This window comes from Meriones unguiculatus, chromosome 7 (genome assembly GCF_030254825.1).
Source record: "Meriones unguiculatus strain TT.TT164.6M chromosome 7, Bangor_MerUng_6.1, whole genome shotgun sequence".
Lineage (NCBI taxonomy): Eukaryota > Metazoa > Chordata > Mammalia > Rodentia > Muridae > Meriones > Meriones unguiculatus.
In genome coordinates this window covers 2,971,798-2,990,622 of record NC_083355.1, presented here as the reverse complement: position 1 = coordinate 2,990,622, position 18,825 = coordinate 2,971,798, and the positions used below count along the sequence as shown (strand labels likewise).

At 48.0% G+C, this 18,825-nt stretch overlaps 1 protein-coding gene across 1 annotated transcript in view; it reads left to right on the top strand.

Annotated features, from left to right (window-relative positions):
• Nucleotides 1-18,825, top strand: part of Rptor (regulatory associated protein of MTOR complex 1) — a 285,695-nt gene that overhangs the window by 59,111 nt on the left and 207,759 nt on the right. Inside the window, exon 3 of the mRNA XM_021639555.2 lies at nucleotides 3,286-3,368. Within this exon, the coding sequence (XP_021495230.1) occupies nucleotides 3,286-3,368 (83 nt within the window). The remainder of the gene's footprint in view (nucleotides 1-3,285; nucleotides 3,369-18,825) is intronic.

The following is an 18,825-nucleotide window of genomic DNA, read 5'->3' as shown; positions in this document are numbered from 1 at the left end:
TGCCAGCTTCCTAACGAGAGTTAGGACACTGGAGGTGTATGAGACCCCATCTCATAGAAGTGTTTTTAATTTTTAGGAGTATGGCAGTCCCTGCCTTTTGCCAGCGTTATGGTTTAGTTGTCATGGTCTATGGATTGGGGGCCTCAGGACTGTTTTTAGATTCTAGGATTTTCTTCCTAGTGAGCAAAGAGAACGCAAGACTGATGTCATGTCTTGTGTTGGTCAAATGGATTTCTCATAGTTCTTCCAGGCACGCCCAGAGGGAATGGCCCCTCACACAGTTTTACTCAACAATGTTGTGCCAGGTCCTTCTCTGCTTGAACTGGAGTTTCCAGAAATGGGAGGTCCAGCCCCATGCTTGAGAAGTCCTCTGAGGATGTTGGCATACTTGTGTGGAAAGTTCCCATCCAGATACAGAATCTGTCACTAAGCTTTGTGATAAATCTTATTTTAAAACATTCAAAGTAGTGCATACATAGTCAAATAAAAGCCCTGTGGAGAAAAAGCTGCTCCCACTCTTTGCAGAGGAGGTTCCGTCTTTCACATAATTACTCCAGGTTGATGGCCTGGGGAGCTGAGTTTACCCACAGTAATGGCACTGGCAGCATGTCTATCTGGGGAAGAAATCTGAGGATGAGAATTTCACCTTGAAGGGTCCAGGGCCTGGGATCTTGTCTGTGGCAAATGCTGGACTGAACACTAGTGGTCACCAGGTTTTCCTCTGCAATATGGAGTTCTGGATGGCAAGTGTGGTCTGTGGGAAGGTGGAAAGAAGGCATTGTGGAGGCTGTGGGGTGCTTTGGGTGGAGGAATGGCAAGGCCATTTGGAAGCTTGACAGGGCCGGCTATGGTCAACCTTAATGCTTTTCACGGTTTTCACAGACAACCTTCCTGCAATTCAGACAGCCCTCGCCCCTGCCATCGGCTTGCAGTATTCCCTTACCCCTGTGCTCTCATTGTAGTACCTTGGGTTCCACGTTTTCAGTATTCCCCACAAGTGTAGCTGGATTGTATAATTGAGTTCATGATTATGAATAAAAATTAAGTAAGAAAAAAAAAATCCAGCTTTTAAAAGATTGTGCTTGGTAAACCAAAAATGCATAACAGTTTTCTTAAACTTCAGTCTCCATTGTAGATGAAACTAGAGTCTGTGAGAGCGCAAGCCATGGGCAGAACTGACCACGCATGGCAGCTTCCAGGAGTGCCTGCAAAGCAGGGTGGGAGCTGAGCTGCTGCTGCCTTGATGGCCTCTGTCTCACCCACAGCAGAGGCACATGTGTTTTAGAAAGTGAAGCAGAGGGGTTGTCACCTTAAGGAAATCAGCTGACAGTGATACAATTTGAGATTTCAAATAAAACATTAGAATTTGAAATATGTGTCTACACTGTATGTTGGTGGCATCTTGATGCTGAAAGCATTCTCTGATATGAGATGGTATTGTGTCAGGGAGTGTGGATTTGTTTTAAACACCAGAGAATGAAATGTGATTTGTATCACTGAATGAGTCAGTGTTTTCCAAAGGGCCAGTGCCTCGTGGCACAAAGGGGAAAAGGCCACCTGAGTGCGACAAGGCCATCCAAGTTCATTGCCATGCCTCATTGTAGCAAGTAATCATAAAGAGATGTCGTAACAGAGGAAAGAGCTGTAGCCACTAAATCGCTGCTTAAGATCTGGTCTCCACTACCTTGAATGCGTGCAAGTGCTGTGATTTTTCTCCATATGCATCAATGGCAACTACAAAAGTCAGGAGGCAAACACAGACCCGGGTAGAGTCCAGCTCCCATCTGTGCGTTAGGTACCCAAGACTTTTACAACAATCACATTGTTCTCACTAAAGAACTAGTGATTAGGCTGGCTGGAAACTTGCTGTGTAGCTGAGATTGACCTTGAACTTCTGAGCCTCATGCCGCTACCTGGTGAGTGCTGGGATTTCAGGCCTACAACTGCATGCCTGTTTTTTTTTGTAGTGTTAAGGATAGAACCCAGGGCTTTATGCATGATAGGCAAACTGCTCTAACACTCTTCAGCTCCTTCTCACTAAATTTTTGGAGATACCATGATTATTTTTCATCATAAATATTCATGTTAAAACATAGTGGGTCTATCATTTAGTTTAAAAATTATTTGTGGGGAGCTGAAGAGGTGGCTCAGAGGTTAAGAGCACTGGCTGCTCTTCCAGAGGTCCTGAGTTCAATTCCCAGCAACCACATGGTGGCTCACAATCATCTGTAATGAGATCTGGCCTGCAGGCAGAACAATGTATACATGATAAATAAACAAACAAATAAATAAACCTTTAAAAAATTATTTGTGAATATGAGTGTTTGGCTTACATGTATGCCTGTGTGCTGCATTCCTGGTGCTAGAGGTCAGAGAGGGCATTGGGTGTCCTAGAACTGGAGCTGTGGTTGTGAGCTGTGATGACGGTGCTAGGAATCAAGCACAGGTCCTCTGCAAGAACAGCAAATGCCTTTAACTGCTGAGCCATTTCCCAGCTCCAGTTTGTCACATTTAAATGACTGAGTAAAGGTAAAGTAACTTCTCCTGTATGAATTAAATATGTGTTCTTTCTTCCTCACTTGCTTTTCTCTATGTAGCATAAGCTGGTCTTGAACTTGTGATCTATTGCTTGGTTCTCATTCTCTGATATAGTATATATCAATAGACAAAAGCTCTTGGAGTCATCAGATATTTAAAGACTGGCCAGAGGTCCCAAGACAGCTGTGAAAACTGTGGGCTTCCTGATGTTAGGACAGAAGTTGCTCAGTGATCACACAGCCAATAGCACAGAAGCTGCTCGGTGACCACGCAGCCACTGAGGGCTGTCTCTGTGTTTTTGTGCAAGTGGTTTTTCTTGTGTGTTAGTAGCAGTACAGTCTGTTCTTATGTGTTGCTCTTGGTTCCTCCCTCCTCCAGTCCATCTCCGCACAGTTTCTGTTTGGAATCCCTGTAGAAGCACGGTGGGCCTTTGAGGCAGGTCCCGCTCCGGAGGGAGAGGCCGCGCCGCGCCACACCGCGCCACACCACACCGCGCCACACCACACCGCGCCACACCATTAGTGCCTGAGCAGAAGCAGCCTTCCTGGGCTGTGGAGCCTGTTTAGTATGTTGTCAGTTCTGCATTTGCTCACGCACAGATAAGCGGAGGGAGGCTGTGTGTGTTTGTGTGTGTGTGCCTGTGTCTTGTCAAGGGTTACTTTGCACGTGAGGAGGAAGCTCCATGCAAGAGCTTTCTCAGAAGAGGGTGTGCACACTTACTGAACTTTGTTGTTGTTGCTTCTACAGATCCGCTGTCTATGGGTCCTCAGAAAGCTCTGGAAACCATCGGTGCAAATCTACAGAAGCAGTATGAGAACTGGCAGCCAAGGGTAAGCCTGCTTGTTTGCCCTTCCTTTCTGAGTCATGGCTTCCGTAGTTTGAACCTGCGTGAGAAGCTTGGCTTCCTCTCAGCTCATTCAGTAAATGACTGCTCCGTGGGGCCTCCTGTCACCTGTCACCTCTGCAGCCTGCACAGCCTTTCCACTGTAGCTCCTACTGCTTCTGAGTGGCGCCTCCAGTCTTTGGCTGTTTGATGTAACTTCCCCTAGAAAGCGCTGAGAACAACGCCCCCAAATCCTCTATGCAGCCCTGGCTGTCCTGGAACTCACTGCAGACCAGGCTGGCCTCGAACTCAGAGATCCACCTGCCTCTGCCTTCCAAGTGGTATGTGCCACCACTGCCCAGCTTTTATATTATTCTTGAATCAAGGTTTTTTTTTTTTTTTTTAAGATTTATTTAAATCTTGCACACCAGAATTGGGCACCAGATCTCACTATAGATGGTTGTGAGCCACCATGTAGTTGCTGGGATTTGAAGCCAGGACCTTTGGAAGAACAGATAGTATTCTTAACCTCTGAGCCATCCCTCCACCCCTTGGATCAAGGTTTTGATTTTGCACAGAAAATGAATTTTCAATAATTTTTCTTTTTTCTTATTTGGTTTTTCTTGACAGGGTTTCTCTGTGTAGCCTTAGCTGTCCTGGACTCTCTTTGTAGACCTGCTCGTCTCGAACTCAAAGAGATCCACCTGCCTCTGCCTCCTGAGGGCTGGAATTACAGGTATGTGCCACCTCGCCGAGCTCTTCAATAATTTTTCTACAACATCAGCTAGATAGAGCATTTCTGCCTTACGTGATCAGATGTGGGGAAGGGCACGAAGCATTCAGAGAGGCCAAACCTGCCATGTGTTTAGCTTTAATACAGAAGGTGAGGCTCCTTTTAGGGAGTCAGCTCCCAAATAGTGTATCTTTGTTGCTTATCTCTTCACAGTTTTTATTTTTAAAGAAAAATGGTGTGGACTTTAACTGTGCCACCTTGCCCGTAGTGTCTTAGCTATTTGCCAACACCTCAAAGACCTCTTTTCTTTACCTTCCTTTCTCACCGGCCTGAAGGTTTAATATATTTAATAGGAAATTAGAACTTTAAAGTGTTGATAGAAATGGCTTTGTATTCAGCCTTGTTCGCGTGAAGCATGATTCTGGAATCACCCACAGGTGTATAAGGAGGAAGGCGTGCTGAGCGAGCAGGTGGCCCCAGCCACATGCTTCTTGAGGGTCTTATATAAGCATGAAGGAAGCAAAGTGTTCTTAGATCCTCTCCCCTTAACCCTTGCCTACCTGGAGGCTGATTTGTGAATTACTTATTTATTTACCAATCTGGAACCCAGGAATTTCTTGTACAGCATTTATATTCTTCAAGTAAGAGAATAGCTGTAAGTACACTTATTCTGTCTTTAGCAGTGCTCTTTGGTAATCTGTGCTGTGGCATCATTGGGAGAGGTTTCTGGGTCTTTTTCTTTTGAAGGTAGGTTCTGGGGGTTGTTTTGATATGTGTTGTAAAGGTTTGCCTTTTGCCTTTCAAATTTGTTTTTTTTTTTCTGGTGGTTAATTTAAAAATTCCAAAGTGTGCAATGCGTTTAGCAGTTGGTGAGGATTGGAAAGATATTTTGATGCCGTATTCCCTTAATAGTAGTTGAGATGCCAGGGTCCCAGCGAAATAATACCTTTTTTGAAGTCTTTGCAGCTTCCAGTCTGTCAGCTCGCAGGCCAGCACTGGAGGGAGAGCACGGGGAGAGTGGCTTCTGTGCTGTGCGTAGAGGGGGCATACCTCTGACTCAGCTGCTTCACCCTTTGCTAGGTCTTCTTTATATCTGTGCTGATTTTTATGGTAGACTGTAGCAGAACCATGCACATTCATATTTTCCACTTGTATGATTGTAGGGTGTTACTGACTGAAAAAAAAAATAAAAAGGAAGGGACATGTTTGGTCCTGGATTTCGGCACCAGATGAATGAATGAATAAGAGAAATAAAAGGAAAAGAAAGGGAAACATGACTATTGCCAGCTATGGTGGAGGAGAAAGTTTATTATAGATAGGTGGGAGAGCGTAGGCAGAGGGAGGGATTCCTGGGAATTCAGAGTAGACATGACCAGGCTGAACTGTGCCATGTGCGGAAAGGGGACAGAGGGAACAGGTGCAGCAGCCAGGAAGCCCAGCGGTGTCAAGAGAGCAGGTAACCAAAATGGATGGATTTTATAGGGAAGAGCAGCACAGCCCCTGGGTTAGAGTCAGGGTGGGGGACGGGCATGCCAGCCAGGAGGGCCCTGTAACAGGTTGGGACTGAGGGATGCAGGGAGAACCTGGTGGCTGGTGTTGCTTCAGTGTGTTAAACAGGCACTGCAGCCATTTGTCCCAGGTTTGAAAGCTAACCTCGCCAGATTGCCTCACCGCTTCTGACATTCTCAGTGAGTCTCTGTGCTGCTCTGATTGTTGTTTTCTTCTTTTAGAGAATTAGTCCCCGGTGAAGTAGTCTTTCAGGTTACACTTCTAAGATTTCAGCACATTAGTAATGTTTATTCCATGTGTGTGTGAATGTGCATGTGTGTGTGCTTGCATGTGTGTGCATTTATTGTTCACACAGCTTGGCATGAGATTGATGAGATTGTGTGTTAGCTATATCACACACTAGCAGACAGTGAGCAGAATCTTCCAAATTCTCAGGATCTTCCAGGATCCTTTTCTTTCATTTTGAGACAGGGTTTGTCTGTGTAGCCTTGGCTATCCTGAGCTCACTTTGTAGACCAGGCTGGCCTCAATCCCCCTGCCTCTGCCTCCCAAGTATTGATATTAGAGGAATGTTGCACCCCACCAATCTTATTTTTTCTTAAATTTGTGTGTGTGAGTATGGGTGTGTATGGGTACTTTGTCTGCATGTATTTTACATGCATGTAGTATCCTCTGAGGCACGAAGAGGGCACTGGATCCAATGGACCTAGAGTAACAGATGGTTGTGAGCAGCCATGAGGGTGCTAGAGATCAAACCTGGGTTTTCTGAAGGGCAGCCAGAGCTCTTAATCACTGAGCCATCTCTCCAGCCCTTGGTTAATCTAAATCTCTGTCCCACAGCAAATCTGTTCCATGGCATTGTGATTTAAGGCAGGCCACACTCACAGTGAGTGATCCAGACAGAACAGTAGTGTGAGCCTGTGTAAGCCGAGGCAGTGGAGGAGCTGGGAAACCTGAGTGAAGTTATTCTGCGGGTTCAGGTCAGGGAGACTTTAACCAAGACAGCAAAGAGTTTCAGGACTAGAGGATGCTTAGGAAAAGATGTTGGTGTCAGAGCACAGGTGGGATTCCAGTTGGCTTTGTACATACAGTGGAACTGCAGTTTAGTGAGAGGCTGTGTGTCAGACGGATTACATCTTTCCCCACATCCCGGAAGCCACACTACAGCTATAAACACTGACTAATTTCTTCTTGAATGCCAGAACTGATGCATTCATTTTTATGTGTGCTAAAAGTGTCTCAGAATTTCCTGGTATGAGCCATTAGTGGGATTCCTCCATCTTAGAAACAAGCCCAAGGTAACAGATGTCACCAGGTTGCCTCCGACTGGCTGGAGAGTGTCAAATGCGGGGTGTGCTGTAAAGAGCGTGGCGGGCACCACGCTTTTCTGTGCAGATCCTACTAGCTGAGGGGAGAAGCGGAGCCTCTCGCTGGGTGCAGACGTCATGCTGCAGGGGAGTTTGCACAGAACATGAGGCAGTTATCCACTCAGATGCGTGGTGCAAGGTACCTGGTCCCAGCTGTAAGTTGAGATCCTCTGAAACAATTGCAAAGCCAAACATGCACCACTTTATTGCACCCTGCAGAGCGCTGTGCTTCTGCTGTAATAAAGAGAGGCTGGTATGCCATCTGCAGCAAAACAGTGGGTGTTGGTGAATCCCGAGACCGCGGATGGAAGGACCCGCATTCAGTGTTCTCTTCCTCTGTGTGCTTTATTGCACTACTCACGAGGTCAGGCAATCTGCAGTGAGGTCATTGCATTCATGTTCGCTGAAATCATGGCAGCCTCCAGGTTGGTGTGGGCGGGAACACGGCTGTTAATCTCCATAGCAGGAGCTGAAAGAAAACTGACCACGATCTTCAGTGCCAGGTGCCTGTCACACTGCCTGTTTTCTTGCTAGTGCCAAATCTCCCACGTTATTTCCTTCTTATTTTCTAGCTGTGATGGCTCAAAATTAGATACTTTGATAAAGGTGAACTTGGTTGGGAAAAAAATTTAGAGAAGCCACTGTGATTTTATTTCCAGAGGCTGCCAGAATCTGTATTGGGCTGTATTTTCTTGCTAGGCTGATTGAGCCCTTTCCTAAATGATTTATTGGTTTGCCACTTGTGGTATATTTGTTTCTAGTTAAATTTAAGACTTGCTTTATTACCTTTAGGTACATAAACTTTAGTTTTGCAGGAGAGTGAAGGGAAAATGCCAGCTGTCATTTCAATTGAAAATTCAGCAGTAAAGCCCTTTGTTTCACTATGAGCCTCAAGCGTGAGTTTCTTTCATTGGGAGCTGAATTTGCCTGGCAGATTGGGGTGTTGGCAGTTTCACTTAAGAAGCAAGTTAGGAGCTGAGGTAGCTGACATGATAGGCCTACTCCCCAGTCTACTTTTCCTAAAGCCGGGGTGGGGGGGCAGGAGGTGCCATGCCTCTGCTGGGGTAGGTTCCAGCTCTTCTTGGGGCTTCCAAGTACGTTCTCAGGGAACCATCACCCCTTACTGTGGGAAGTACCCCACTTTGGTGTGCCTGGCATAGTTGGCAGGGAGCTGCAGCAACCACTGAATGGGCCCATTTTTCAGTGCAAGCGGACATGCTCGTCACTGTGAATGCACTATACCTTGGAGCCTTTTCTCATCCTGACAGCAGGATGCAAAAGTTCTGTGTAGTCACTGGGGGTCTTCAGCAAGCTGAATGGTCAGTAGGAGCCACGCAAAGTCATGTTCTGTTCTGTGGGTATATCGAGCAGGTCCTCTCAGTACATTCTTGTATCTGTCACAGTGGATTTGTAGTCAACAAATGAAACATGTTTTTATAGATCTTTCTGCCAAGCAGTGGACTTGGGAAGAAGTCTCTCTCTCTCCAGCAAAACAAGGCTCCTGGGCTCATTCCCCCTTTGAAGAGCAGCCATTACCACCTTGGTGATACAGCTGTATGCTTGGATTGTCCACATACCCCATAGGCTGCTTTCTACGAACTGGAGCTGATAAGATGGCCAAGGACAGACACATTTCTTTCCATTGGGTTTTTAGGCTTGTGTTGTGGGGGTTAGGCTCAGGTAGTGTTTGCAGAGCCCAGTGTTTATGTGCATTACTGTGTCTATGCGTTGCAGTTAGGGTTGCAGGGATCTGGACTTCTGTGCTTCCTCCCTGAAATGGGTTGGTTGCTGGTTGGGAAATTTGATGGGCCAAGCATCGCATACTGCTCAGTGAACCATGAATGCTAGGCTTAGAGGAAGCCCTCTCTTCCCTAGCTGCCTGCATTCTTAGAGCCCCGCGGGTGGGCTTGAAGGTCTTTCTAGTGTCTCTTTTGGGCTGCTTCTTGTTCCTGTGGTTCAAAGGCTCTCGATGCCTGCCTCTGCTCTGAGGGAGGAGAGGGGTAGATTGGATGGTGCTAGCACTACTCCTCCCTCAGCCTACGGTGGAGTTCTGTGTTAGATTTACACTGGGGTGTGCTGAATACTGGTCCTAGCATCCCTTACTCGGGATCTTCACAGTCACACTCGGATAATCTGAAGGAAATCTAATTTTTAAGGAAATCTCAGGAGCTAGGAGGAGCTCAGATCATTGTGGAGCAGACTGACTTGGACTGTCACTCTGCAGTGGCCCCCTGCCTCCAGCTTGGGGCGATCACATTTTGGTAAAGACAGTACTGCTCAGATGGACAGAGTCCCATGATAGCCTCACTGTCATCCCTTGGTATGCTGTCCTCATGTCATGACTGCACCATGCTCCTGGTTTAGCTGCCTTCCTCTGTCTTAGTAGCCTTCTCTCTGGCAGAATTTGATTCTCTGTGGAGCCAGAGGTCGGCTATCATCCACCTGTTTGTGTTTCTGTGACAAACTGCAAATGAGGACTCCTAGCCACAGGCAGAATTGGAGCTGGCTGACTCACTACTGACATGATTCAAAATACTGTGTGGTGCGCTTTGGCCCTGTCCTCATTAAATTTGTAAGATGGTGTAGCTGCATCTTCTGGCTGGCTTGGGGTTAACCATTGTGTTGTGATAGTTTCCCTTAGCTGCTTCCTGCCCAGATGTTAGCAACTGTACCCATGACAAACATTTTGCTCGTATTTTTCTTTTGGCTTTAATCATGCTCCATCCTGTATTTTCCCTTCTCTTTTTCTCTCTTCTTGCCTGACAGCTTTTCCAAGTACTGTGTTCAGGGACAATTCTGATGGATGCTCTTTAGCTGAGAGGCTTCTTAGTCAGCCCTGCCCACACACTTCCTGTCTTGCCCTGTCCCTAAAGGCCATGGTGTTGCAACAGCCTTCTGGATGTGGGACTTCGATCTAAAAAGCAGTTCCAAGCTCACCAACCTGAGCTGCCACTGTAGCTGATGAGCGCACACAGGTGTCACCATCCCTGACTACCCATTGGCTTACGCATAGTTTAGAAGAAGGTAGGCGGTGGGAATCATTCTGCACTCCTCTGCAGAATGTGTCATGCTGCACTGTGTGACTACAGTGCTTTGGGACCCCAGCCTCTTGGAAGTGGCAGTATTTGCTGTCCCTGTGTCAAAGGCTTTCTGAGGCAGTCAGAAGGGTCGGGTCATGCTGCTTTGAGTGGTGTGCAGAAGATGTGCCAGCTGTCATCACTGCTCAGAAGGAAGTGGAACACTCTCTGCCCCACCCCACCCGGCCCCACCCCACCCTACCCCCGTGAAGGTCTGAGGATTTGCCCTTTGCCCTCTCCACGTGCACTGGCCTTTCTGTCTTTGCCTCGGTGCAGAGGGCAGGTAGCTTAGCTGTGGGGGAACGGGACATTCACACTCTTGGCTTTGGTTTGGACAGATGTAACAGTGAACATTCTCGAGCTTTCTGGCCTTCACTGTTGCTACTTCATTATTCTAAGACTGAAAATACAAGTGGAAGCTGGGGTTGGGCATGATGGCGCAGGGCTTGAACCCCAGCACTTGGGAGGCAGAGGCAAGCAGATCTCTTGAGTTTGAGTATAGCTTGCTCTACAGAGTGAGTTCCAGGACAGCCAGGGCTACGCAGAGAAACCCTGTCTAGAAAAACAAAATCAAAAACAAACAAACCATGCCTTCTGCTTCCAACAAAAGCTAAGTGGAATGTTAATGGGGAGAGGAAGCAGCTAGCACTTTCGTAGCTAGTTGGCCCCAGAGCAGCAGATCCTTGATGCACACCCCTCTTTCCTTAGCCTCTGCTAGTGTTTGGGCCACACTAAGAGACGCCCCCTGGAATGTAAACTGGTACAACCACTCTGAAAATCAATCTGGCGCTTTCTCAAGATCCAGCCATACAACTCCTAGGCATATATCCAAAAGAGGCTCAAGTACACAATAAGGACATTTGCTCAACCATGTTTGTAGCAGCTTTATTTGTAATAGCCAGAAGCTGGAAACAGCCCCGATACCTCTCAACTGAAGAATGGATACAGAAATTGTGATACATCTACACAATGGGATATTACTCAGCAATGAAAAACAAGGAAATCATGAAATTTGCAGGTAAATGGTGGGATCTGGAAAGGATCATCCTGAGTGAGCTATCCCAGAAGCAGAAAGACACACACGGTATATACTCACGCATATAGACATATAATATAGGATAAACTTACTAAAATCTGTACACTTAAAGAAACTAATCAAGAGGGAGGACTCTGGCTAAAATGTTCAATCCCCACTCCGAAAGGCAAAGAGGATGGACACCAGAAGAAGAAGAAAACAGGAAACAAGTTAGGAGCTTCCCACAGAGGGCCTCTGAAAGGCTCTGCCCTGCAGACTATCAAAGCAGATGTTGAGACTTATGGCCAAACTTTGGGCAGACTGCAGGGAATCTTATGAAAGAAGTGGGAAATAATAGTAAGAGCTGGAGAGGACAGGAGGTCCACAAGGAGAGCAACAGAACCAACAAATTTGAGCACAGGGGTCTTTCCTAAGACTCATACTCCAACCAAGTACCATGCATGGAGATAACCTAGAACCCCTGCACAGATGTAGCCCATGGCAGTTCAGTGTCCAAGTGGGTTCCATAGTAATGGGAACAGGGACTGCTTCTGACATGAACTGATTGGCCTGCTCTTTGATTACCTCCCCCTAAGGGGGGGAGCAGCCTTACCAGGCCGCAGAGGAAGACAGTGAAGCCACTCCTGATGAGACCTAACAGACTAGGATCAGAAGGAAGAAAAAGAAACCCTCCCCTACCAGTTGGACTTGGGGAGGGGAGTGTGTGGAGAAGGGGGGAGGAAGGGGGAGATTGGGAAGGGAGAAGGGAGGGAACTAGAGGAGAGATAAAAAGTAAATAAAGTCTAATTAAAAAAAAAAAAAAAAAGACACTCCCTGCCACTCTGAAACTTTCTGCTCGAGAATTCCTTCTCACCCTTTTCATCTGCTTCCTGTCTCTGTCTCTAGTGTTGTCTGGAACGCAAGCACTTTCCCAACTCTGCTGCTAAGGGACTTGCTCAAGACATTTTTTTTACAATGAAAGAGGGTTTGATTGTTTTCCTCACAACCTCTCAAAAACCTCTCTCTCACCACTTTGTTCCTCCTGATAAGGTCAATGTTTCTGTGTACACATTTTGACAAAGACACCATTGCTGCTGAAGGCTGAAACTGTGGCTCACCCAGTCTCCTGGTGCCTGTGCAGTTCTTCCTGTGGTGGGCTTCAGAGGTGAACCTGTGGCTGTGGTCCAGAGCGCCTGGTCACATGGCCCTGAAGAGCAGGTGCCTCGGTACAGCTGGAGGTGCTGACAGTCAGGGAGCAGAAGGCATGGAAGGCTGAGTTTCTGAGTGCCAAAGGGAGTCCCCATATGCTCACTGCACCTCACTGTGAAAGCTGTAAAATTATTCCCCAGTAGAACGAGAAAGTGCTGATGGGGAATTGGGTAATGGATCATTGGGATGGATCAGTTTTATGAATACTTCCTGTGGTGGAGTTCATTTTGTAGAGGACCCATGTGTCATAGAGGTGTGCAAACCCCTGGGTGTTCACCAGAGTGCCTGGACAACTCTTTATGTGTTACAACCTAATGGAGATCTTTAAACACTTGGAATAATATTCATATATTATAAAATCTGCATTATTTATTTTGGGTTGTATGTGAAGAGGTCTTCCTTAATCATGTTCCACTTCATTTTTAAAATTTATTTTCAGATGGGGTATCTTCAGTGAATCTGGGGACAGGGCTTGGTTTGTAAGGTGTTCTCTGTGCAGTTGTGGATCTGATTGTAAACCCCTAGATCCCAAGTAGAAAGCTGTGTGTGTTGTAGGAAGTGGAGGCAACAGGATTGTGGATGCTGGAGAGACCCTGCTTCAAGGGATCAGGCAGAAAGTGACAAAATAGGGCACCCTCCTCTGCCATCTGTGTGCACGAATGGGTACACACAGACCGAATGTGTGTGTGTGTGTGTGTGCGTATGTGGTGCCTGCCTGCCTTGGTGTTAAGTCTGCCGCCTGCTGAGATTGCTCCTCCCCTGAGCCCCGTCCCTTGCTCACACAAACACTTCTGATATTGGGCCACTTGTTAAGGTTCTGACTGACAGCCTTGCCCCGATGTCAGTGCTCGCCGGGGGTGTAGTTGGTTGGCCCCGAGTGGAGGGAGCGAGTCCTGAGCTTCAGTGCGGGCGTCAGAGGGGCCAGAGACCGGGCACACAGAGAGCACACTGCTGCACTCACACCGTTGCCCACAGCGCAGCCCGGGGACATACACAGAGGAGCTGGCTCAGCAGAGTGGCTGCTGGGCCTTTCAGGGAGTGGCCGAGTGGTCAGGCAGCACAGGACCTCCTCCTTCTCAGACCTGTAAGGATTATGAGCGTCTGAGTTTAGCTTTTATTGAGTAGCTTCTAGTGAGCACTAGGTGGAAATCCCATATGAGAAAGCTTTTGGCATTTGTTCCCGTGGCAACATATAAAACAGTGAATGACCGCCCTTGCGACCCCAAGACACCTTAGAATCTATGGAAAACCAGCACGTATTTCATTGAAATTATAGCCATACCTTTAGAGGGACAGATTTGGGGACAGTATATAAAATTTTCCTTTAGGTCTTCCCAGAGCTAACCCCCTCCTCCACTACCCAGTTTGTTTGTTTTTTTCCTTGTCCCTGAACATTATAGATTAATGACGTCTTGGGGTAGGAAGGATAACTTTGGGTGATGGTACACGTGGTGCAAGGGACCCACGGGTTGGAGTCATGAGTTTAGGAAGCATATCTGGGTAGGCAGTTCTTATGGGTATTGAGCTGGAGATGGTGGAGCCCCAGAATACAATGTCCCTTGCTCTTGCCAAGCTCCAGCACAGTCATCTCCTCACCCTCATGAGACCACCTCATGAACTTCTTGCCAGGCTGAGAAGAACCACACATTTGCAGCTGTCTCTAGGGCAGGGTTCTTCCTGTCAGGTCCTTGAGTGAAGCCTGGGCTTTTCTCCTCAGCCTGTGTTTGTCTAGACTTCCTGGCAAAGGCTCTGCTGTTGCTGCAGGAAAGGGCGCCCTCCTCGTCGCCAGTTTTCAGTGCTGTGTGCTTATTGTTAGCTCCTCAGCTCAGGCTTGTATTCTGATCAGTGGTGTTGCTGAGCACGCTATGGCATCTGGCCTGTGTCCTGTTTGTCCTGAGACTCAGCCCTTCACACAGGGCTCAGTGATGCCCAGTCAAAACATTGGAGCTGGGGGGGATGCAGAAAGCCTAATCTGGGTTTACTCTTGCACATGTCACATCTCTGGAAAATTTAGCTCTTCTCTTTTTTTTATGCTACTCTACATGTTTTTTCCCTAAGTAGTTTTTAGATGTCATTTACATGCAGTAAAACGCTGAGCTAGAGTGTTTAGCTTGATGAGTTTTGACGGTTGTATGCTCCTGTTTAATCAGCACTTAGAACAAGAGTATTAAAACCCACAGTTCTCTTCTGCGCTTTGCTGTTTTCTCCTCCCACTGATGTTGGCAGTTGAACCCAAGACCTTGCACGTGGTTGGCCACCTCCAAGCCATGCTACCAGCCTCACTGCCTTCCTTGGTCCTCCACTGACTATCATTTGGTTGGTTGTGCCATCCTTGACCTTTGTACATGCCAATAGCTGTTTATTGCATTCTTGGCTCTTCTCTCAGCACATTTCTGCTCCTTCTCTGTGTAAATACCTGATGTGAGATTGCAGGTCATGGATGGTTGTATGTTTTCATTTGTGCTTTACAAGCCCATGGAATTGACAAAATGACGGAGATTTTTGTATCCTTTCTGCAAGGCCAGGCTCTGGGGAGGAATCCCCCTCACTCTGGAGACTGAGAACATAAACACCCGGATGCTTGGCTGTCTGTGAATGAATTCTTAGGTGATGTATGATGTTATTTTCACCTCAAATAGGACTCATCATCACGTTGGGAGCGAATGTTGGGTGTGTTTATCAGTGTCTAGTTCGGAAGTATGTCTACAAATGGATGCACAGTTCAGAAAAGAACCAAATTAATTGCTTTGACCTGCCACCAGACTTCTCAACTCTAAGGAACTGCTGTCTTCCGCCCTCTGCTCCATCCCTGTAGAGAGACAGCCACCTTGGCCACACATTGTTTTGGTACTTCTGAGCTTCTTGCCCAGCCCTGTATAGAATTTCATGCTGGCCCCCTTGGGTTTTCTATCTCTCATGGGTCTAGAGAGAATTCCCCAGTGCCGATTTCTCTGGAGCAGGAATTACAAGTGGCTGGGACCTGCCTGACTTGGGTCCTCTGAAAGACCAGTATTCTCTCTTAACTACTGAGCCACCTCTCCATTCTCTGGATTGGATTTGGAGTTCCCCATTGAACTACACTTCTCAATGTGACAGACGTTTTTGGAGAGCTTTGATTGAGAATGTAAGACCCACCCTGGTGTGGGTGACACCACATCATAGGCTGGGAACATAGACTGAATTAAAATGAAGGAAGAAAGCCAGCTGAGTGTATTGCTTTCTCTGTCTCTTTCTGGTGTCGCCATGCCTCTCTACTGTGCTGTGTTTCCACACAGTTGATCAGAGGGAGCCTTTTCCCTTAGCTGCTTTTGTTAGGCACTTTGTTACAGCATCGAGAGAAATCCGAGCACATCCTCTAAGCCGTGCCGTAACTGTGTGTCTCTGCCGTCCTGAGACCTGTCCCATTGTTGGGCTGGGGAGGGAGGACATACGTCTCATTTCCAGTGGCCTCCTTGAGAAGAGCTGCTTCTCCGTTGTCTTCCAGAATTAAAGATCTTGCTATTTGGTATTATCTGATCAGTTATCCTCTCTTGAATTTGGTTGTGAAGTAGACTGTGCCTTTATTGTCTCTTTGCCCTGGGATTTTGGGAAGACTTCTTCCCCTGTATGCAACCTGTTAAGGTGTAAACAGTGGGGAGGAGAAAGATGCTGGGGCATATTACTGTGTCTGGACAATAGTGAGAGGGTCTGGGTGTGCACTGGTATAAACTGGGTTTCCTCAGTGGCTACCATCCTGGTCAAAACTCAAAGGGGCAGAAGGTAGACATTCTGCCACCCCATCCAACACAGTAAAATATCCCGATTCTAACCCAAAGCACAGCACCTTTCTAGGTGCTGCAGATATTTAACCCAGAGCCACTTGTACTTGCTTGGGCAAAAGGTCCTTCAGGGTTTGCTTCTGGAAGCAAAGCCAGGCGTGGCTCCCTCACCTCCAAAGACCTGACAGAAAACAGATTGGCAAACCATCTGGACTGTGGGAGTCAACCTGAGAGAGGCATTTCAGAATGAGAGGCAGCCGCACAATTGCCAGAAGGTTACACCGAACCACTGTCATGGCTCCGATCAAATGCTTGGTGGGACACTGCCTTGTTCCCGGGGAAGGCCTTGCACTGTTTGAAGCACAGGTGCCATTTGCACGCTCCAGCGTGTGGAGCACTGGGAGCTGTTCATTGTCTGCCTTTTCTGTGATGTGTGCCCTCCCGCAGAGAGGAGAGGCTGCCGGCTCCTCACCCAGTGTTGTGGAGTCTCCAAGCTCTCCTAGGTACCTGTTGGTACCAAAACTGCCCTTTGCCTCCAGGCCCCAGCAGATAGAGCTGCTTGCTGGTGTTGGGAGATAAAAGGGAAGCAGCTGCTCTCTGGGCTGGGAGGAAGGACTGTGGTAGGACTGCAGCAGGGCGGTCCAGCAGGTGGGGGAACCAGGGAACCCCAGGCTCCCTCTGCAGCATAGGATGGGCACTGAAGCAGGTGGTAAAGGAGGATGGGGCGGACAGAGCCGCATCCACTGACAGAGTGTGCATACCGGAAGACCACTGAGCCAGGCAGAGGCCACCGTTGAGCTGCTGACCTTCCCACATTTGGATCTGAAGGCCGTTCTCACTAGCTCAGGGCTAGGAACAGGCGCTTGCTGTCTGGAGTTCAGCCTTCCTACCCATGCTTTGTAGGCTCAGTCTGTTGGGCCAGGTGCAGCTGTTGACAAGCGAAAGGATGCTCCTGTTTTCTCAGGGGCAGACGGGGAGGCTCTTCACTGGTGTGCTAGTTGCTGTTTGGGCATCGTGTCACACGGGTGTTGTGGAAGGTATTGGAGCACTGGTGTGATTGATTATGACAGTATAAACACAAAGCAGCCATGCTTCTGTTCTGTAAAGTCATTGCAATGGTGAACTCTCCAGCAGTTGCCATTTGCTGACAACAGAAGTGCTGTGAGCATAGGGATCTGTAGACGAGAGTCTGGAGCCCTGGAAGAGTTGGTGCCCATGTGTGACGTGGACGCCTCAGCACAAACCTGCTTTGTTCCCAGCACAGATTTTAGACAGTGTAGAGCAGTTGACCGTGGTGATGCTGCCCATAACTGCAGCACTCAGAAAGTGGAGGCCGGGGAATCAGGATTCAAGGTAGCCTGGACTGTGAGGCCCAGAGTCAAATAAACAAGCTAACAGAACAAACACCACACTGTGTTCCAGGCCAGGGCTCCTTGTGTTCTCTCAGCCCGGCAGGCCTCCTGGTGTGCGTGTGTGCGTGTGCGCGTGTGCGTGCGTGTAGTGAGGATGTTTGGGAGAGTGTGGGAAGAAGTGGGGGTGTAGGTGTGTAGAGTTATATGGATGTGGTGGAGTGTGTGTATGTGTTTGTGGGGAGTGTGTCTGTATGGGTGGGAGTGGGGCTGTGGTGGGCATGGGGGATTGTGTATGTGGGATGTGGAGAGGGACAGGAGGAGAATGAGAGGAGAATGAGAATGCGGTCTGCATGTCCACCTGGGCTGGTGCGCAGTGTTGTTTTTCAGCGTGACCCTTTGAGCACACTGTTCTGTCCTCTTCCCTTGCTTCCTGTGCCTACTCTTCCCTGATTGCCTCCGTGTGGACCAGAGATTGGCACCCAAGGCACCACCCTATTTTGTTTTCTCCTGAGCGCTCCGATTTCTCCCAGTTTGTGTTCCACCTTCCCTCTCGGAGCTGGGCCTCCCTTCCTCTCTTGCTCCTCCTCTGGAGCTTCTTCCTCTGTCTTTGCAAGGAAAAATTCCTCCTGATTCTTGGTAATCAGGTTTATGAATGTGATGTGGGGATGCTCCTTCCTGCGGGCATTTTAGTAGGTCAGAATGCTCTACATATTATTGGTTTCTTCTTCCTTTTCCTCGACAGCTGATGTGTCTGTTCACCTCTCTGTCAATAGCTCTGAGTAGACTAGCTTTAAAAGATGTATACAGTGACTTAAACAAGTTAGGAGAAATGGCTGGCCAAGGGTCTTGCTCGGATAGAAAGGGGACATGGTGGAGGTGGGGCAGGGGCAGGGGCCTTTATGTGCCTTTGCCTGAAGCTTTCCGCTCTCCCCAGGCTCACCAGTGCTGTCCTGTGGTCTCCAGTTTTGCCTTTGTCCCTGGAGGGTGTCAGGCAACGGCGTGAAGGAAGGAGGCCCCGCCAACCTACTTCACTCTTGATTGCAGGTGTGGTCGCAGAGGTGCTGCAGTAGTGCTAAACGGCCATTTCCCATTTATATGTGGGATCCTTTATTTCTTTTTAAAATATGACCATTAGTAGGTTGATTTATTGTTCCTTTTTAAAAAGAGCTGATGCCACGAAATAGGTTTTTGAGCAGATACTTAATAACTAAGGAATCTTCGCTCAGATTCAGACACTATGGAGGAGTGGGGCCCTGCTAAGATCCCCTCATGCTCGCTGTGTGAAAACAGGGTTTGGCTGAGGGTGGCAGGGTAAAGTCTCACAGCTCTCCATGGTGTTCTTGGGCTTAGAGCCTGATGGCTCAGTACCCTGGGCCATGTGCTTGCCTGAAACCTAAGCACTGCATGCAGGCGGTGTGTGTGTGTGTGTGTGTGTGTGTGTGTG